Genomic DNA, 22,104 nt, shown 5'->3' with positions numbered 1-22,104 from the left:
TGCTCATGCTCATTGTTTCAAGAATAAGCACTGCTTTAAAGAGATCTTGTTCTAAAAAACATGATGTGAGAGAGAGAAGAAACAAGCAAGTAGATGAGGGGAGGAGGAGGGGAGGATAATAAAAATAATACTATCGGACTATTTCTGTGGTATTTCTGTTTTTTCGAAGCAGTCCTGGCAGAGGAAGAAGCCTTAGGGGCTGGGCATTGTGAGCTTCTTTCTAAATGCAGGGGTGAAGGATGCCTTTTTTACAAGTGGTGACTCTTCACTAAAATTAAAAATTTGGCTATAAGTGGAATGGTGGAATAGCCCTACCAAAGAAAAGAAAATCCTTCTATATTTTTCTTTTGTCTTCCTCTTCTTTACTGTTTTGATGCCATGAGAGATGTTAGTGATAAAATATCTTAGCAGGTCTGCATTTGGTTCCCTGCTTCACCACGGGATTTGTATGATTTGGCAAGCCACCTTCTGCAGTGCAGTTTGGTGTCTAAGAACTCTTTTCAGAGCAATTGAGGTGCTCTTCAGAACCTCAGTAAATGTTTGTCAGCAGCTTTAAGAATGAACTGCCTTATCTCATTCTTATACGTCAGTTTTCAATGTGCAAAGTGAAAGTAGCATTTCAATACCTCTCAGAAATGTTACACAATAAGAAGTGTAAAGCATTTCAGTTACTATAGCAGTAAAGCTTTACAATGACCTCTGAAATAAATTTTAGTAGCTCTTATTGGAGATTCATCTCAGGTAGACAAGTATGTTTAATTTGTAACGTTGCAGGAGGAAAAATATAAAGCAGCAGGCAAAACATGAAATCTAATCTTAAAGATGCAAAAAAGGGTATATTTTCAGAGAAGAATGCAATTTTGAGTTCAGAGTGTACTCATGTCCCTTTGTCACATTTAATCTTGCTAGCAGGGACATCAAAGGCAAGCTGTAGCAACCTGAGTATATATACAGGATCCCTAGATGGTTTATACTCTGGCTAACAGTTTGTACTATAGCCTATGGCATCATCGTGTTATTACTGTTATCATCTTTGCAAGGTAATTTCTGCAACCTGTGCTATAGTTGAACCTTTATTTTGCAGTTCTTGTACATTCAGGGCAGTAGCAGTGTTCCTTCTCTCTGTAGATGGATTGCAACTTATGTCTTAATGTTTGCAAATTTGGAAGAAGGGAGAGACTGCAAATGTTCAGCTCCATCTTGATGATACCTGTGTCTGTAAGGGAAGTTGTGAGAGTGAGATTGTTGAGAGAAGATTTAACCAACCTGTGTGAGGTAAGTCACGGCCAAATTCAGCTGACTGTGTTTTCTTTTCATAAAGATCCCCCCAGGAAGCGTGTGGACTCCCCAATGCTGAACAGGCATGGGAAGCGGCGTCCAGAAAGGAAGTCAATGGAGGTTCTCAGTGTGACAGATGGAGGCTCCCCAGTCCCTGCTCGCAGAGCTATTGAAATGGCACAACATGGACAGAGGTGAGTCTCCCCTTTACCCAGGAGTCCTGCCTGTCTGGGTTTGCTCCCCCCTTTTATGTTATACATACAAAAGAGCTGTGGAGCTTCTCTGTTTGCACCAGCACTCATTACAACTTTCAAACACATTTGCAACATGACATGGCAGCCAGCAGTGCTTATGTGCACAGGAGCAGCAGTCTTGCCAGGGGCTTAAGGGTTCTGTTTGCTTGCAGCTTTTGCTCAGGAAACCACTATGTCCTCTGGGCAACATTCATCTCACCTCTTTTTAATTGTCAAGAACATAGGCATTCAGTCTAAGCTTGTGATACAGGCTGTCACTCTAGGCAGTGGGGACAGATGAGGGCTTTGGAAGGTCTCAGATACATATGTCCTCTGTTCTAACAATCTTAAGATGAATTACCCTCTGGTTGTTCCTCTCTGTCTCCACAGCCTACAACAGGAATCTAGTCTTGGACTAGGTGCCTAGCTTTTGGGCACCCAAAGTTAAATGAAATTAACCCCATCCTCCATGTCATCAGAACAGCTTGAATCTGGAAAGCCCTGTTCAGGCATCTGTAGATGCCTCTAAAATATGCTGTCAAAGCCAGCATGCATCTGACCCAAACAAATTATCACATGCCTGTCAAGTAATGGAATATGTATAATTTTGGCTCTTTTCTATCAAAAAAAGTGCCAGTTTTGTGGAGAAACAGCAGAGGAAAATGATATCTTCTCAAGCAGGGAGAGTAAGCGAACTGTGGAAGTCCACCTATGTGAACCATGGAAGTTGCTTCCTCAGTCCCTATGACTAGCGTAAGGGAAGCACATGCATTTGGATCCACACTTGCATAAATCAAGCAGTATAAAAGAACACTTCACATAAATGTATGATGATGATGCTGTAACTTCTGTTTCATCTTTATGACATGATTTTTTTGTTCAGCTGTTAAGATCTGCTCAAGAAGAGCCTTCTGTGCCCAGAAACTCTCTTTGCTGACTGAGAACTAGGTGAAGAAAGGAAATAATTTTATGTCCAGAGGCCCTTAGAGGTGCTGGAAAGTTTTGCTGGCAACTGTTACAGTTCTGTCTACAGTGAGGGAGAAATGGTGATTTGCAGAATCTGCTAGGATTTAATTCAGACTTGGATATGTGGCCTTGAGATGCACTGCCATAAAGATTTTTCATTGTAGTGTAGGTTGGAAACCTGTCTTGAATATATAGTTTGCTTTGGTGTTAAGTCTGGGCAAAGGAAGTGTTCAGGACAAGTCATGCTCGGTGTTATTCATAGGCCTCACTGTGACAAGGATGACCACAACACAGGCAAACAGTTGCTCACTCCTTATTCAGCTTGCAGTATTTAATCTTGTGCCTGGTAGGTGCATGGGTCATGAAGCTGCCAAGGCCAGACAGCGCTCCAAACAGGAGGTGTTAGATTGATCCCGAAGTTTTCCAAGAGCAGAAACCTTTTCTTCCAGCTCTCAGCTTTGACTTTGGATTCAAACGTCCAAAGAAGCAAAGCTGTGTCTTGCTATCCAAAGTATGTCTTTTGGTTTTAAATGTCTCACTCAATTCTGCACATGAGGATACCATTGAAGTCAAAAGGTCTGAGATGAGTTCAGAGCAAAGACAGACTCAGGCTATATGTCAATAAAGAAGGGCTTTGGCTTAAGGGTGAAGCAAAACCTGCCAGGCACAAAAGAGATACAGGGCAATGCATACCACAGCTCAGAGCTGGACATAAAGGTGTGATTAAGGGTGGAGAAAGGGATGTAATAACACCATGACTTATGATGATGGGCTTGGTAGTACTTGTTTCGGAAGGGATTAAAGGGAAGATGTTATTTTACTCCATGTGTGAGCTTCCATAATTCATACCATCCACATCCACAGATGACAACAGCACATTTTGTGTTGCTGGCAGCACAGTCATTTATAACTTGAACTGGCTTCATTAACGAACACCACTGCATGGGGGTTGTCTGGGGACGATGCATTGCTGATGGGGCACCATCTGTCAGAACAGTCAGTAACAAAATGACAAGTGCCTTCCACCAAGAGTGGGAATTTTTAATGGCTAGTTGCATGCTATATTCCATGAAATAACCTACTGACAGTGGATTTTACAGCAGTAGGGCTTAGATCCCAGAGGTGGATGCTTTTTTAAGAATGACAATTTTGGTTTCAACAGATGACTGTTCAGTGCTGTTATCCTACAATACTAAGGAAGACAGGGAGGTGGACCGTAGAAACAGGTCTTCTGTTTAGACACAGATGACTTGTGTAAACATCCAAAGACACAGAGCCATTGCTTCTTTCTTGAGCTGTAGGCAGAACACACCCATGTGTCCTGTGATTTAGCCCTATTGTCCTCTTTTCCAGTAGTAAATAGACGTTTGCTTGCATAACAAGGATTTATGTTATAACCTCTGGTTTATGTGTCTGTGTGATGAACTGTGCTTTTTGTAAGCATGTGGGGACATTACATGTGTCTACTGTTGGCTTGTTTAAGGGCATATCTTTCCACTGAGATCTGAAACTTGGCAGTCTTGAGCCCTACAGGCTGAGCAAGTATTAGTGAAAAACATAGACCTTCAGTGACTTACTTTTGGATAATGGAGATGCAGAACTCAGCACAAAGGCTGCTTGTTGAGCTTACAGACTCCTTGGAATGTTTGTGCTGACCTCTCCATTGGGTCTTTGTATACGGCAAAGTTAGTACGCACAAACACCAGCCAGCCTAAAACTGGTGACTAAGTTTTGTTAATTCCTGGTTTTCCCTGTTGTCAGCTATATGAGTTCATAATTACGTCTTAATTGCTTCTGCTTTTGTGGTATCCACACCTCTCTGGTATTTCATTGAAATGTCAAAAGAAAAGAGGTAGCTTCTGAGCTTAGTTTTAACACCAGCTAATTTGTCTCTTGTGCCAAAATCACACAGACTAGAAAGAATTCCATGGGAGCTAGAATCTGTCAGAGGTATGCCAGAAATTTTCAACAGCTCTGCTGTGAGAATCCAAAAACTGTTCTAAAATGGACTTCATTAACTATTCATTTTCTTCTGGTTGTTGAAGTGGATAGCTTGCATGAAAGATCAGTTAACATTAGGAAGCAGTGTTTTGTTAAACAGTGAAGCATATTACCAGGGAAATATATTACAGAGAGCTGCCCTTCAGCAAAGTGTAGGGAATTTTGCTTCTAAGCTTCAGGGATTTGGACCCAAGATTATAAAGAAGGGCATTTATCTATGCAGGGAGTGTAGGGAATATTGCTGGGAGTAAGTGGTAATGGACCCTACATATTAGAATACAAAATGGATTACTATTCCTCTAAGAGGCTCTATGGTCCGATTTTAAGCTTTTCCCAGATTGTGCTTAGTGCTGAGGTCTTCTAGAAAAGTCTGAGTAATGAGTGCTTTGCAATTTGGGCCTTCAGGCATGGTCTGTTTTCCCTGGACAATGTGACAAAGTAGATGATGCTTGGGTTTTCAATTGGGTAAAGAAGAGCAGGGATTACAAGTATGTGTGGGGGAAGTCATCTTAAGACCTCATAAGTCAGGGGGAGATAATGAACTTGGCTTGAGCCAAGTTGGAAAGTAAAAGAGGTTTTTCAAAGTATTGCTTAAAAGGGGAGGATGGGTTGGGGGGCTGGGTGTCCAGCATTGCTTCAGGTGACTCTCTTTTATAAATGTCCACACTAGTAACTCTGTTTTCTCGCTTTGTTCCTGCCATAGTAAAACAATGTTCAGTAAAAGCCTGGATATCTCTGAAGCCAATCCCAAATTCAACAAAGAAGAAAGGTATAAACACTGACAATATGTTCCTCTCCTCTACCTCACTGCTGAGACCTTAAAGATGCAGTACTTACCTTCTCTGTGTGGGGATATAGCTGTTCTCTCTTTAGAGAGAAAGAAAGAAGGTGGGATATTTACAGCCCCACACGATACACATTTATGTACAGTACCATTCATTTGAGGCTATCCCCAATGCAGCCTGTGACACACACAGTACAGTGTGACTGTACCAGTGTTTTCTCCACTAAAATTTCATCCTACTGCTACTTCTGGTTCAGTTCTGCCATGAGTGAGCATGCCCAGGGTAGAAGACATACTTGCTAAGACTGCTTTGGAATATAAAACACTAGGAAAGCCCACAGTGCTCCACCCCCCGCACTAGAAATAGCAACACGACTGATTTAGTGACAACAATGGTAGGAAACTTTGGAAATCCTGTCTGAGCAAAATATTAAGTGCCTGCAGGTAAGAGACAAACTCCTTAAGACTACTCTGGCTGCACTAGAGAACACAAGAGGAAAAGATGATCAAAGATAGTTTTTGGAGGATGATTCGAGTCTAGCAGTTCACATGGCAGATGGTGAAGAATAACAAAAAGGATAACTCCTAACTGTGAATAGAGGCACAATGGAAGACATGCAGGCCGCTAGATTTAGGGAGTTTAAGTGGACTCATGTGGATCCATGAACAAAAAAAAAAAAAAGTTTAGACTTTTGGGAAGGCTTTTAGTGAACATCTTATTCCTCAAATTTCAGTCTTAGAAGAAGAGAATTTTTCTCTAATGTTAAAAACTGGCATCCCAATTGGAAAATTCTTCATCAGAATGTAATCCTCATACATTTTGGACAAATGCTTAGCTTACTCAAAGGTTAAGAGTGTTCTGTATGATTCAAAAAGGGGGAAGCAGTGGGTTCTTTAAAGGAACCTGTGGACTTGGCAAACCATTCTTCTTTCTGTTTTCCCTTTTAATAGAAATCTTTGTATTTAAAGATATGTGTGACCTTTAAACCTCAGGAGGCTTTTAATGTGTGAGGGACAGCCCCTGTTCTGGCCTTTTGTAGGCTGAGGCAGTCCTGGGTGGGCAGCGTTTCAACTCTCAAACCTGCCACAATGAAGAACATCATGCATCTGCAGGAGAGGTTGTGCCTCATGTGTTGCATAAAGCACCCAAGATAAGATAGAAACAAACATTGGACCTGAAATATTAGAAACCTCTAAGTGTTGCAGCCGTGAAGAAGTAGTGGTTATACAGTCTTTAGTGACTGGGCTTTCCTGGACTGTTACTATAGACAGGGGAATTCCCGTTCCTTTCTCTGATTCCCCTTTAAAGTTCTGTTCTTGAACATGCATTTCTTGCATTAAAAGTCAGTCTGAAGCTACTCTGAAGATGAACTTTTCCACAGTAATTAAAAGTCATGTCCCCTAAGAGAAGTGCAGAAATTTTGTCTGTGACAGAAGGGTCTTTCAGCAGATGTTTCCAGCACCATTCATTGTCCCTCTTTCTCTAGCAGCTGCTACAGCTGTGTTAAGAGCAGAAGAAATGACCCTTCAATAACCACTGAGGGAATTTCTTAAACACACATGGGCATTTTGTGCTCTCAAAGGTGGTATTTTTCAGAGTACAGCAGGAGGAGGTTAGAGCACTGAACGAGCATCACCCAGGGTCCTTCTCATTGAAGGACCAAGCTCATTTTTGGAGGATCACATTTTCTGTGGTCTTACCTCCCTCCCACTTCTAAGAGTTAGATGAAGGACCTCAGTGGTGGGAAAGTGAGAGGACCTGGATTCTGGATCTGTGCACAGACACATAAAAGGAATTGATAGGCAGCAAAGAGAACCCCAGCAAAATGGGGTTAGCTAATCATGGTGGCCATTAAATTTTTGGCCAACTGTTTAATTATCCAACTTTATGATGTCTTTTTTAAAGGAATACTGCATCTTTAAGGGTCCCTTCCCTCTAGATGCACATGGTTGTCTTAGTAGCTGAGGCCACTGTCCCTTTCTCTTTCTTTCTTTCTGACTTTCTCTTTCACCCCCTCTTTCAGTGCTTCTTTTCTTCTGTATCTGGGTTGCTGCAGCTCCGTAGTTCACTTGCTTCAGTATTGTAGGGAATGCACATGTCTGCGCTTCTGGGTCTATTGTGTCCTGGGATTGTTCATTTTTTTTAAACCTCATTCCCTTTTCCTTTATCCAACTGTTAATTTGCTTTTCATCCTCTTTGTTAACCTCTTCCCTGTTGGGAAAATGACTTGAAAGAAAAATGAAACAACCTTCTTGCACCCATTCTATTTATGTTTTAATATTCTGCATGTGTGAATATGGGTGTATTTTCTGTATAAGTATACACACATGTTCCAATATGCAGTGGGTGTCAATTTGCTCTTCTCAGTTACATCACTGTAGATAGATTTGTACAGGCACATCTGAGGACAGCATTTGTCCCTAAATATATACATATACATGTATTTGTATATATATGATTTAGATGTTTCCCAAATTTGCACTCCAGGCTGAAATACAAATGGAGTGTCACTCAAACACATGAAAAAGAACTTACTGCAATGCTTCTTTCCACTTCTCTATCAATGTGTAGCACAACCACTTTTTCTTTCTATTCTAACTATGTTTTAATTTTAACTTTTCTCAAAACTACGTTGCGTCGCCCAGCCCAGCATTTGCAATGTTGATGTAACCAGAAGCATGGCTAGTTGCACTGAGCAGTAAACTGTGAAATCTACTGGGCATATATTAAATTTGGCATTTCTGTTGGTGACTGTCTTGTGGAGAATGGATTTTCCTCACCCAGCCAGGGGTAGCTTTGGCAGCTTGGGAGCCTGTTATTGAAAATGGGGGGAATGAGAGAGAGAAACAGAGAGGAAAAGAAGTGCTGCATCTGACTTGAAAATAATTTGGCTTAATAACACCAGATTATTTTGTTTGTTTGTTCCTAATCTAATCTAAGTTAATGTGAAAAGGTGGTGATGCTTTCCTGAGTTTGTTTACTTGCACACCTGAAAACTTAATAACCTGACTATTCTTTTTGATCTTGAATGCTTTGGTTAGTAGTGAAAAATTAAGAATACTGAAGTTTTTGTCACTAGGCTTCAAAGTCAATATGCCAGAGATTTATTCTGCTTTTAGAGTTGCTGTTTCAGACTCTTTTCAGCACAGCATTGATTTATTCTCCATTCACATTTGAAAGGTTTTCTTTGCAACCTTTAAGACCCAGAGACTGAATTTATTTCGAATGAAAAATGAGATCCTGGAGAATAAGATGGCATCCACAGAGATAAGTGCTGGGTTGCTGAGCTGGTATGTTCTAGCTGATCTGAATTCCTGACTATAAGGCCATCATGACTAATAAGCCAGTATCAAAGCAGATTCACAGCTTGAGCTACAATCCTGTACCCTGGGCTCCCAAGCTGGCTCAGAAATGCATGCTTTAATAACCAATATGTTTCACAGTTCATTCGTGGCAAAAAAAAAAAGAAGTACTTCTTACCAGGCCAGCTTGGGGGACAGAGGGACACTACACTGAGCAAACTGGGGACAAAAAGAACAACTTCCTTGATAACAGTCTGATATAACTGTGCCTTATCTAAGAGGCAGAAAAGATGCATCATGAAGTATGGACCCCATTGCTCTGCTGACTGCTTCAATTGGGATTTGGCTGGGATTTTCTTTTTTTGCAGCCTTAGTATGTCCCTCTCCATACTCCCCAGTGCCAAAGTTGGATGTGTCTGCAATATTGTAAGCAGGACAAAAGTTATTTTCTGGTAAATGAAACTGTCCCCCTAGTGTTCCTGGTCTCTGAAGACATAGGCACCAGTGGCGATAATTATGACCGTTCAGTACTCCTAACAGTTTTTCACTCTGCTTTTCCTACTCTTCTTTCCACCTGCCTCCACATCCCTCTCTCTTTTCTTCTCTCTCTCCCTCTGTCTTCATTTTCCCTTTCCGAGGATGGCGAGTGCTGATCCATTGGGGTAAGCTCTAGTTTTGGATTTTTCCTGTTGCGGGACCTGTTGTATCTTGTAGAGAAACGTTTCATTTGCACTTTACAAATACAATGCTGGCTTACACACTTCAGTGATTGAGGCTTTACAGCAGGGAGAGAGAGAGAAAGAGAGAGGTGGGAAGAAGCATTTTTACTGCTTGTGTGTGTGTTTGTATGCTTTATGTTGGAGTCACACTCCATAAAATTTACTTTTGGGTTCTTTTTAGTTCTCTTGTTTGTCTCTGTGTTTCAGTGTCTGTGGGCACAGAGAACTATCCTCAGACTCTGTGCACCTACCAGGACACCTCCTGAGAATTAACCCCCCTTCTCTGTTTAGCGCTTTTTGTATCTGTTTGGTACTCTTCTGTTAATTTTGATCCTAATTTATCCTTTTTTTCTTCCTTTTTTTTCAAGATTAAGCTGAATCCCATCCATGTCATTAAAAAAATGCTGGGTATTCCCTCTCTTTTTAGTATATGTTTTCTTAAGAGGTGAACAGGTGGCCCTATAGACAGATATGTCTTCAAAGCTCTTTATTTTCAATAGAGGTTATAGATACAATTAGGAATGCAGTCATGCTTCAAGTTAAAGTTCCATTTATAAATACTTAACAGAAGGAGAATATTTAATTAATAAATGATTTAATAAAAACATTGTAATAGATCACTACAGACTACAGCAAAAGCTTATTTAGAGGGTACATACTGAGAAAGCTAATTAGCACCAGTAACGTTTACTTCTCATGTTTGTAGCATGCTTTACTATTTATTAATTCTTTCCAAACCATTTATAAATGGAACTTCAGTATAATTGGCCAACTAAGGAGGGTGATGCTGTTCAACATCACCCTCTGTGTGTGCTGAAAGGAATAAGAGGTGTGTTACAAACACCTGCGGTCCTTTCTCCGTACTCTTTGTAAGGCTTCATCTTATAAGCGGTTATTACCTTGAGTAGACCTCCTGATGTAAGTATAAGGATTCCCAGAAAGAGCTGTTCTAGTCAGTACTATTTGCACGGTTGGGACTGTAAGACAGGAGATTCAAAGATATTCTATTCATATTCCCTAGATCAAGGAGCAAGGAAGCACAGTTTGTATCTTTTAGACACCCAAGAGTAGTAGTGATGAAATTTTGTAACACACAGTGCCTGGCTGCTCGCCTATTGCATATTAATTCAGGTCATTTTCAGGGGTCTCATACCCTGAAATATAGTTCAGAATTTTTTTGTTTTATTAGAGTAAGCAAGCAAAGAAGAGTATCAAATTCCACCCAATTTATACTTGAAGCAAGCAAGAGGTTGAGAATGACTTTCAAAACTACATATGGAATCAAACCAATTCAAAATTTCTGCGGCATTTCACCCAGGGACACAAGTCTAATGCATTACTGCACGCTGCATGCATGCTGCAGGCTCCCCTTCTTGGAAGCATGGCTCCAGCTTGACCAGCTAAGAGGCTGTATTCAGCATCCTGGTAAAACTGTGCTATGAAAGCAAGTTCTGCTGGGACTGAAACAAGGTACCAAACTCCTGTTTGATTATGAGAAAGATTTCTGTGAGATGCTCATTCAAAGAAGAAACAAATGCTGAATCTGACCCAAATGTTTAGTGTTGGCTGTGAAGCCTTTATACACTACTGGTGTGTGCTAGCAGATGCATTGTTTAAAGCACTTGAAAATTAATCTGAGTAAAGAGCTATATAGAGGTGTTCTGTACATGTGCTGTACGTGTAGTATGTTTACCAGGTCAGCTGCACTTTTCTTTCTTGTATTTCTCTGCCTGCACCTCAGCAGTGTGAAGCTTCAGCATTTCACCTCTTACAGCTCTGAAGAAATTCTTTAGGTCTCTGAAACCAGCTGTAAACTGGATTCTAGCACCTCAGTTTCGCCATTTAGAGACCACTGGTCTAACATGGATTGGGCTTCATGTGGCTTTCTCTTTGACAGCAGCTGGCTAAAATGAGTAAAAAAAGTTACTTTAGAACAATGGACCTTTTAACTTGGATACGTTGAAGTATCAAATAGATTGAATAAGGTATGCAGTCATCATATCTACAAACTACACCCCACGCATGCACATTTCGTTTCAGTCCTTGGCCTCTCTCTTTCATAGCTCAGATGCCTCCGGATTATTGTCCATCTATAAGATGGGATGAATAGCCTGCAATGATCTCAGTGCCCACCTTACGTTTAGAGTGCCCTCTACATCCTCCTCCTCCTAAACATTAGGTCTAACTCCCTTATGCTTTTGTTTGTGGGGTTTTTTTAATTCATCCCTCCAGGCTCGGCAAAACAACTATGTCACTTTGGAAGGGACTAAAGAGTCTCTTCTTGGGTCTCTAAATCTGAGAGCTGTGTTTGAGGGAATGCTCTTTATCTGAGCAACTGCATTAACTTTTCTGTTTGTATTTTCAACAACTTTTTGATGGCTTCCATTGAGTTAGTGCACAAGCATATAGCAATGCAAAATCACAGAACAAAATGAGTCACACATTATGTTTGTAGTTTCCTAGATTGTTCTATTTATTGGAAAAATTATAGATTTAATACCTCCAATGACATATAATGGCTGTAGAGACTTTTAGGAAGTTACTTGCTAATAGATATTTCCCACCAAATAAATGTAGTTTGGCGATGTCATACTTTTTCTCCTCTTTCCACACATAGATCACCCAGGGTCTGCCATACTAACGTCCTGCCTGCAGGGCCTCATGCTTTCATTTTCTGGTGAGAGGGATAAAACTTTAAATTCTCTCTGTTCTTTCATTACAGCATTTCAGCATAATGCAGCATTTTCATTACTTTCTTTTGGCCCTGTCCCAGTTCTGTCCACTCTGAGATACAGGAGCAGTGTATGTGGTGTTTTTTTAAAAATCTGAATTCTAGCATTTCCCAGCTGAGATGATCTTGATGGGAGGGACAAATCTGTCATTTGTGCTTCTTAGCATTTTTGTACTGGAGTATAGAACCTGCCACTGTACTGAGTTTTTATATCCAGCTATGGAACTATGTCTCATATGTAAAGGTAAATTATGGGAGATTTATTAAATTGAAGAGGATACAAGGAAGATCTCCTCAGTGGCATCATAACCCATACCAGCACTGCCTGGTAAAGGGGAAAAGCTTTGAAAATGTACACCCCTCTTTTCACCCCAGCACTTAAAATTGACCCAGTATTCTTTAAACTCTTTCCACTGCTCCTATATACAATTTCCAGTGTGGGCAAACTAAAACTTGCTATAAGGGCCTACCTTACTTCTTACGTATTTTGCATGAAAATCAGCAGCAGAAATAAAGCTTGTTTGATAGCAATCATGTGGATACTGAATGCATTTCCAGGAGGATTTCATACTAACTCTCTCTTCTGTCCCCTACCTCAGGCTCCTAGGCTGGATGAAAACACAGTACACAACAACTCTTTTTCAAATATTGCTTCCAATAAGGAACTGGGAGTTGGGAGGTGGGGCCTGCCATGTTTTGCCCTCCATGTTTGTGATCATTTTTATAAAAAAATAGGAGGCAAAGGTGTTGGGAGGGGAGAATTTAGGACTATTGGAAACACCTGATTGCAAAAAGGAAATAGCAGATTGGAGCTTTTAATCAAGTATCCTGAAACTCAGGTGAGTGTTAGAGAGGACTCTCCCACCATAATTAAGAGTTGGTGGGAACATCTCCTGGTGGGAGTTTAACTCTTAAGTAAGTGTTTAGCTGCATCTCTGGGCATCTAAACTCCTTTTACATTTGTCCAAGATAATCTTTAGCTCCTCTTGTAATTTATGGTTTGGAAGAAGCTTTTCCCAATGACTCGTACAAGGCAGATTTTAACTCATTGGACTTCATATATGCACAACACATCTGTGTTGCACTCAGCTACTTCAGTCATAGGACAGGTTCATAAAAGAGCCTTTCAAAAGTGGACCAGACAGTTCTCCCATTAAAATTACTTTGCATAAGCCTTTATGAGTGCCCCAGATTGTGATGGGATGAATTTAGGTTTAATCTAATGCAAAAGAATGCCAAGACTGAGCTTCCAGTTTTTGACTTTTGCACTGTGATGGGCAGGCTGCAGCAGGGTACAAGGAAAAACAAGTGAGTGAGAAGTGAGGAATTTCTGCATAGAATGAGTGCCACTGATTTCACAGGGCAAATATAGGTTTAATCTGCAAAAAGAAAGCATGCTGAGACTGGGCTCCTGGGTTTCACCTACTTGCTGTGACGGACAAAGTGCAATGAGATATCTAGAAAACCATCAGTGAGTAGTTTCTGCAGAGGATGCAAATCCAGAGAACAGGACCTGCCATTGTGTTCAGTTGTAACTTACTCTTCCCTTGGAAGTATTTTCTCTTTCGTAGTTCATGTATTTTTAATAATTCTACTACTAAAATTTATTTAGTAGCATGTCTGTGACACCATTTCAGGAACTTCTTTTTTTTTTGTTTTATATTCTTTTATGTATAACCTGGTACTAACTATCTGACCTACAAGCTTTTTAAATATATATGTGTGTGTGCGCACACGCAGACACATATCTACACACATACACATGTGCACTGTTTTCCAAGCATCTACAGGATTTCACCTTTTCGTGTTTGTTACCTAAAGGCAAGTAATTTCTTTCATGGCTCTTACTATAGGTGAAACATTGATAGGTTTGCTGTATTAACATGTTGCATAGTGGTTGTTGAACAACTACACTTAGCTAGAAATAGACTTTCCTATAAGATGTTTCAGTCTTCAATACAACTTTCTTTCTATTTAGAAAGGATAGAAAGCAGCTGCCTCTAGGGTTTACTCATTTACAGTAACACAGAGGGATATTTTTTCTGCTGGGCAGCCCTCCTAGAAACCACTGCTGCTGAAATGTTTGTGCATTTGGCCTGTCTGCCCTTTCAGCACATTTAACATAGCACATTTGTATGTTTTATTGTCTACACCTGACATTTTTCATAGGTTGCCTTTGCTGGAGAGCATAAGAGCATCACAGTATAGGTGACCTTGTCAGCAAATAGAAGGACAGTTTAATCTCCCTTGACTGGCCTTTTTTGAGCGCACTGGGGCTGTTATCTTGATATTAGTAAAGTCATCAACAATAGCAGAACTCATTATCCATAGAGAAGACCTGGCTTGTTTCATGCAACCACATCTCTTACTGGAGAGCAGAGATGTTTAATCCATCAGTGAGAAGCTGGAAAGGGTTAAGCCAATGTGAGCTTTGATTTCAGTGGGAAGTCATCACATAGGAAACGATTGTGTTCTTGGATCATGGAGACTTGGGGTTTTTTCTTAATATCTGGAAGAATCCCCTGCCTTTGTGCCTTGGACATGTGGTGCTTTTCCGTGTTGCTCATGACAAGAGGACATCTTATTCTGTGTCCACCAGCACTGCACAGAAGAGAATTCTCAGCACCAACATGAATGTCTTGACAATCCCTTTTGAATTCAGCAGTTCAGCTTGCACAGGTCAGATGTAGTAGCTTCCAGGGGCTTGATGACCAAAAAGAAGGTAGCAACTCCCTTAATTAAAATGGATTATAGTATCCTCCCTGAGCAACAGCACTTCTTTGTTTTGAGGGTGGGACAACTGAGAAATGTAAGAGTAGTGGATGGAAAGAGTCATGTGCTTTTCCAGTGACAGCCTCCCTCCTCCTCACTTCATGCCTGTGCCTGTGGTGGCTGATGTTCAGGGTTATTACTTGTCCAAGTTTTCTGAGGGCTCTTTTCCTTATTGTGTCCATTCAGGTCTCGGTCAATCAGCGGAGCATCGTCTGGGCTCTCCACCAGTCCTCTCAGCAGTCCAAGGGTAAGTGGTGCTGCTTCAAGATCTGTTGGTCCAGTTCACTCACACATGCTTGATGCTTTTCAACATCTGTTGCTCCAGAGCTGTGGCTCTTAGCTGGGATGTTTTGTTTTTTCTTGGCAGCTTGTAAATTTTCATGGTTAGCGAGGGAAATGTTAATTACAAATGCAAGCAGAGAATTTCTCATACATACTCCCTGCACTGTTAGCAGGGATCTCGCTGTGCCCCTGCCCTTTTCAGTCTCAAGCACATAGAATTATGTTGCTATTACTAAACATTGCTATATCCAGCTGAGGTCTGTATATGGCATGGTTTCAGACCAAATATCAGGAACCATTTCACAGCTACCTTCAATCAAGTCACAGTAGAGCACCAAACTATGCCAGTTACAGCGAGCTTCATTCTGTTTGCCTCAGAATAGTTTGTATTAGAAGGTCAGAAAAAATAAATTACACAAATTTGAGGGCTAGCAAAGTTAAAAGGAAAGTAATTTGACTAATTAAGACAAGAACTCAAACCCCTATAAATGTTACAGTCACGTGCTTATTCAACATGCAGTCAACTAAATATCAGTCCTCAACTAATACTGATACTCAGCTAGTACAAAACTTGCTTAATAGATTATCTGCTGCAAAGTTAATACCGTTTCTAAGTGCAATGACAGAGGCCTTCCTCTCTTGGTAACTTCTTTAGGGATAAGAGTGAGTGTGTCTGACAAGGTCAGCTTAGTCACTTCAAGACTGCAGTCCTTACAAAAGTCTAGACCTCATCAAGAAGTCTGTAGGGCTATGGTGATTCATGTTTCCTAATTGTCTGGCCCGGTGTCTTAGGAAAATTTCCACATATCTTTCATGACTTCATGAGAAGATGCTATCCCCCAATTGGATAGCCCTCATGTGTTAGGCTATGGATATACCTACAGATCTACTCTTAGGTATATGAAGATAACATCAGTATTCCAAGCATTTAAAATTGTAATTCTTCAGTAACATTGTGTGTAATTCTTAGGCATAAAGGCACACTTTCAGGTCTAAGTTTATAGGCTAGTAAAAATTCCTTGCTTACTTGAACTATTTTCTGAAATATATTCTGGATTCCTGTCAATTGTTGCCCTATTTTGCAACTGGCATAAATGCGTTTGTGATCTCCTCTGTGTCTTTAACATGACAGAAACCAGTGAAGATCCGTTTCCTTGTTTCTGCACTGAGACTCCTGGACGTCAGTAGAAGGAAGGAGAGGTCTGAGAACTCTTATGCCACTGCAAAATGTACTGAAAAAGAGCAATGGAAACAGTTTTTTGCACGAAATAAGCATCCAGTGCAGCAAACCTAAAACTTGATCTCATTAGTTGATCTCTTGGGATCAATTTCTGACATCTCAGTAGGACTACAGCAAAGAAAAGGATGGCAAAATCTGTTCCGTAGTTGCTATATCTTACTATTTTTACTCAACAGGTAGTTGATCAAATAGTCTTCAAAGGGATTTAGCAACCCGATGGCATTTTCAGCAGATCATAATAATATTAAGGCAGGTCAAATTTGAGGCTTAAAAGGAAATGATGGAATAAAAATTGTTGTGTGGAGTTTTTTTAATTATTTTTTTTTATACCCTTACCTGTGTTTCTAATAGCATTGAAAGAGAACATACTTCAAAAAAGCAAATACACATTTCGCTATATGCACTGCTTAGGTTCAGTTCTATGAGGAACTTAGTTCAACAGCAACTAAAAGTTCTTAGATCTCATAAGATCTTGTGATAGTGTTCCACATTGCACCAGCTGAAATTCAGACTTTTGTATATTTTTGTGCTTTAGTTCATTACTAAAAATGTGGTAGTTAAGGGTGTCCCTTCAAATTGTAAATGGCTTAAGTGGGAGTTAAATTTGAGTTTTTCTTTCAAATTTGTTTCTCAAACGATCGTACACTTAAGATACAAAAATGGCAAGGAAACATTTGCAGTCAAGCTGTCTAACTTGTATCCTTTGGCACTATCAGATGCTGATAGTGACTTCCATAGATTAACCACTTTCCTCATCTTTTCTGCTTCTTTTTTCATTGGTGATCAGAATTTACCAACATGGCAGAATTCAGTTAACTTTACAATCCTAATAATAATACAGATGTGTTGATGTAGTGATTTTCTTTTCATTTTGGTGGACTAGCCCCAAGTTCTTTGCAGTAATTACAAAACTTTGATGCAAACCAGTTTAGAAATTTGGTCTTAAATACATTTCTGCATTTTTAAAATGTGGCAACATTGTGCTAATCCATCAAACCTGGAAAGTAAACTCACCAGTGAGTGTACTTACCTGGGACTGAGATTTGAGGCATGGTTACGTGTACATAAAATGTCTGGACAGTGCTTGATTACAGCTTTTATGTGTTAAGAATTAATTATAATAGTAATAATATTATGGGGATAACTCATAATAGCTAATCATGTATAGAAATCAGAATCTGAGTGTAGACCAAAGCTAAAGATCTTGAGTAGTGATTTCTATTTTTACAATGCTGCCAGTACTTACAATCTACAGTGTTAACAGTGATGTTTTGTAAAGACATCTGTTTTGTTTAAAATGTGATTTTTAGCTTGCTAATATCCCTTTAAAAGGCTTCTATCCTCCCAAGTTTGTGTATTGCTGTTTGCTGTCAGCATATGAATGGTTTCCCAAAATGCCTCTAACATGCTAAATGTTATTGTTTGGGAAAAAAAATGTAATTCATAATCCCATTTTGATAATTCAGTAATGGATTATGAACTTGGGTTGTCTTTTTGTTTTTAAACCATGTCTTACAAAACTCCATCCCCTCCATAGAATTGGGACTTAATGGCAAATATTGCTGTGACTTTATGATGGAAATTCAGATTATCAAGATTATCGGACCTTCAGTCCGATAAGGAATGTTGCAGGAGAAGCATAAAGTCTGATGGGAAGTATCACTTCTTCCCAAACAAACAAATTTGCTGATCCTCTCTGAAGTTTTTGCCATAGCTGTTTACAAATCAAACACCAGTCTGAGTTTGCATGTTTCTCCTGGAGGTGTGTGTTCTGAAGCCTCCAAGTGAATGCTGAGCAGTTTAACCTTCCAGGTCAGGGCAGAAGATTCAATGCCCACTTTCCAACCCCTGTCTGCAATGGGTGGCTGCAACAGGGGTGTGCATTAGGCAGAGTCGGGTAAAGAGGAAGGAAAGAGGTTCTGACTGGTGTGTGCAGTAACATGTGTGTATCGCCTACCACTCCGTATGTATCACACACCTGTTTTGAGTTTCATCTCTCTTCCGGGTTTGCATATGCGCACTTGGAGCTGAAAGAGGTGGTCCCATTCTTGGCACATCTCAATTTGTCTGTGGCTTCAGTGGCTCTTCTTCCCCTTCCTCACCTCCCTACAGCATCTTGCTTCTCTCACTGCAGGGCAATCAGAACAATCCCAGAGAGATGGCATTTCTCTCTTTTTTTTCTTGATTACTTTCTTTCTTCTTTTGTTTTTGTTTTTTTGTTTTGGTTTGGTTTTTTGTTTGGGTTTTTTTTTTGTTTGGTTGGTTGTTTGGTTTGGGTTTTTTTTCTTTGTTTTACTTTTCTTTCTGTTGTTTTCCTTTGCTGACACGTGGTTGGTTAATATGATGAAGCCTGTTATGACACTGTTGTTCTTGCTGCTGCTGCTGCTGCTGTTGTTGATTATGCTGTGTTCCCAGCTAACTGCATGTCTTTTTTTTTTTTGTTTTTTGTTTGTTTTCGTTTCTTTGCAAAATCCCCCCCCCACTACCACTTCACCTCCATCTCTTGTGTCTCCTTGTGACATGGTGCATCTTTGTGACTCAAATGGATTTTATTCTGACTTTCTCTGCTCGCTCGCTCTATGCGTATTTCACTGTTTTTGATGTGCATGGACACTCTGCGTCTGTCTCGTAGCCTATCAGAAAGTTCTTCATCCCCCCTCAGACCTCCGACCTCCCTTTCTGTCCCCGACCCCAAGTCTCCTTGGACCCTGATGCTTGTAGGAACGCCTCCAGGCCTGGACATGTACTCCAACCAAAGCCAGCACTTCAGCCCAACCCAAAGACGCAGACTTTGCCATCCAAGAGCAAATTGGCCGAAAAACCACTCCAGTCTACTAAATCCAACCCGCTCCCTACCAGCAATACCAGCGCCCCCTCTTCCCAGAACACGCCTGTGCAGAATGCTCAGGGCCGCTCACCTGCTGCCGGCTTTAACCCACAGCTGGCTGTTCCTAAAGTGCAGACCAACCCTATGTCTCCTGTTAGATTGCTCCCTTCTAGTACTGACCCAAGCACCAAATCTATCCCCATCATACAGGTCACCCCTCACCCCTCTCCAAGGGGAAGTCCCCTCCCTACCCCCAAGGGGACACCTGTCCATACGCCAAAGGAGAGCCCAGCAGGCACACCCAATCCAACACCACCATCCAGCCCCAGCATTGGAGGAATGCCATGGAGGACACGGCTCAACTCAATCAAGAATAGTTTCCTGGGGTCTCCTCGCTTCCATCGCCGGAAATTGCAAGGTGAGTACTCACCCAAACACACAGGTGGCTCTCATTTGGGCAGACATTTGGCGGCAAGTCTCTCTGTGGCTCTGCAAATTTCGTGTATTGGGGACTGAATAATATTAGCATTGAAAATGGGAGTGATAACATCAGCCAGCCCCAGCCCAAGGCATGTGTAAGCAAGCTCTGTCATGCCGTTGCATCTGCTCCAACACCATCTCCTGAGCCCTCTTCAAACTCTAGCCATACAGCTCTTACTATCCCTGTTGTGGTTCTTAGAACACAAGAAAATTTTATCTTCAGGTTCTCCATTTGTTTTGTCAGTGAACCTAGAGTTCTGCCATTTCCCCTATAGCTGTGCTCCGCTGTCTCTCCTTAGCCACAGGCTGAGCCTTCTGCTGAAAAAGGATAGCCAGTGGCAATAGGATGAAATGGGTTCTTCTGAAGCACAGCTTGTTTGATCTTGGTTGATGCTTTTTTTACCTCCTTTGGTAATTGGTGTAAAAATCTCTTTAATTCAATCACTGATCTCATATCTGCTGGCCTCTTTCAGTTTTCAGAGTCTCTAGAGTGTTGAGATGTGCAAAATTTTCTGCTTCAAGCTCCAGGTGGCTTTTTGCATTCAGGCAAAGGGCACCCAAAGTCACATGCATTATCCTCAGATGTCATCAGCAGCTATCCCGACACCCTGTGGTTTTTTACAGTGTACTGGGATGTGATCCCCTGGGAAAGGAGGATTACAGCCATGAAGAGTTGAATTTGAACTGTCATGGTCAGGGACATTGTCTCTGAAATGGTCAGAGAACTGAAGAGAATTGCAGCAGTGACTGAGCTGCATCCAGCTAGGCTTTGAAGCAATTGTAAAGCGATCAGATTGACATGGTATCACAGTATCACAGTATGTTAGAGATTGGAAGGGACCTCAAAAGATCATCTAGTCCAATCCCCCTGCCAGAGCAGGAACACCTAGATAAGGTTACATAGGAATGTGTCCAGGTGGGTTTTGAATGTCTCCAGAGAAGGAGACTCCACAACCTCCCTGGGCAGCCTGTTCCAGTGTTCCGTCACCCTCACTGAGAAGAAGTTTCTTCTCAAGTTTAAGTGGAACCTCTTGTGTTCCAGTTTATACCCATTACCCCTTGTCCTATCATTGTTTGCCATTGAGAAGAGCCTGGCTCCATCCTCATGACACTCCCCCTTTATATATTTATATACGCTAATAAGGTCCCCCCGCAGTCTCCTCTTCTCCAAACTATAGAGACCCAGCTCCCGTGTTTGGGTCTGAACCAGAAACCATTGAAGCCAGTGCAGAATTACATAATGATGTAAGGAAGGGCAGAGTGAGCCTTGAAAGGCAGCTCTTGATTAGATACAGTGATCCAAAGACGTATGATCAATGTTTGAATGTCTGAACTAGTCTGCAGAGGAAGTAGGCAAATGCAAGAGGGTGTAATGTCAGAATTGTTTCATTAGCATACAAGCAGAAAATTGAAGGTATACTGAATCATCCATTTCTTTTCTCCTTCCCTCTCTTTGGCTGTGCGTGCAGTACCTACACCAGAAGAGATGTCTAATTTAACCCCAGAATCATCCCCAGAGTAAGTACTTTGCATTACACTACTTTCTTTCTACCAAATACCAATGTCATTTCCTTGCCTGAATGTCGTAGGGTGACATATTTCTGTTGTGGATCAGTGTCTGACTGTAATCTGTTGTCCTGTGAGAGGGATAGAGATGTGAAATTGTTCTTCTGCCAAGGACCCAGAATAAGATCCGTACCTCAGTCGGGTCAACAGGTGATGAAACAACCTCCCAGTAATCATCTCATTTTCTCATAGCTTGCTGAATTTACTAGATACGTAACGTTCTTTCTCTCTTCTTTCATTTGGTTGTCAAGCAGATCACTATTGAGGAGTGGAGAGATTAATCAGTGGTTTATACTGGCACTAACTATACAGTAAAAGGTCTTCCTGTTAGTACAGGAGACTTTGCATCCTCAGGATAACATACAGAAGCCTCTGCTAAGATAATTCAGAGGAATCTTTGGCTGCGATAGTAAATGCAGTGTTAATTCTAGGCAGCAGCACTGGGACATAGAAGCTGTTTCATATTCACCAGACTCATTCCTAAAAGTCAGTGTGCTTTTCAACCATTTCATTGCACAAATGTGCGTCACTGCATAGCAGGTTTGGAAGTCCCTGCCAGAGAGTGCTGCTCCAAACACTTCCTAATACATGCAACAGATGCCAAATTATTCCTTTTTATTTTCACAGCTTGTGTTTGTGCACCCAGTGCCCATATACTTACCCAGCCAACCAAGGCAATTTGGCCTTTTGTTAAAATTTGTGTGAAATATTCATGAGTTGTAGATGGAAATTTCGGACCCAAAGTTTTACAATTGCTGACAATGGCATTGCCTTAACAATTTCCCCCAGACCTGGCATTTATCCGGTATAAGATAGGCACTCTTATGTTGCATATCTAATGCTGCAGAATAGAGAGGGATAAAGACTTGAGGAGAGGGAGAATTAGGGAATAGTAAATGTTAGTAAAAGAAATCAGTGAAGA

At 41.0% G+C, this 22,104-nt stretch overlaps 1 protein-coding gene across 2 annotated transcripts in view; it reads left to right on the top strand.

Moving 5' to 3' along the window:
• The window catches only part of BRSK2 (BR serine/threonine kinase 2), a gene marked incomplete at its 5' end in the record, with an annotated part of 323,574 nt that overhangs the window by 274,070 nt on the left and 27,400 nt on the right, over nucleotides 1–22,104 (top strand). For both annotated transcript variants that reach the window (XM_080619064.1, XM_080619063.1), the window contains 4 exons: nucleotides 1,322–1,472; nucleotides 14,974–15,034; nucleotides 19,347–19,554; nucleotides 21,086–21,134. In XM_080619064.1, the coding sequence (XP_080475190.1) occupies nucleotides 1,322–1,472; nucleotides 14,974–15,034; nucleotides 19,347–19,554; nucleotides 21,086–21,134 (469 nt within the window). The remainder of the gene's footprint in view (nucleotides 1–1,321; nucleotides 1,473–14,973; nucleotides 15,035–19,346; nucleotides 19,555–21,085; nucleotides 21,135–22,104) is intronic.

This window comes from Psittacula echo, assembly GCF_963264785.1.
Source record: "Psittacula echo genome assembly, chromosome: 5".
Classification (NCBI taxonomy): domain Eukaryota; kingdom Metazoa; phylum Chordata; class Aves; order Psittaciformes; family Psittacidae; genus Psittacula; species Psittacula echo.
Note: the sequence above shows the minus strand (reverse complement) of the source record. Positions and strands in the feature narration are given on the sequence as shown.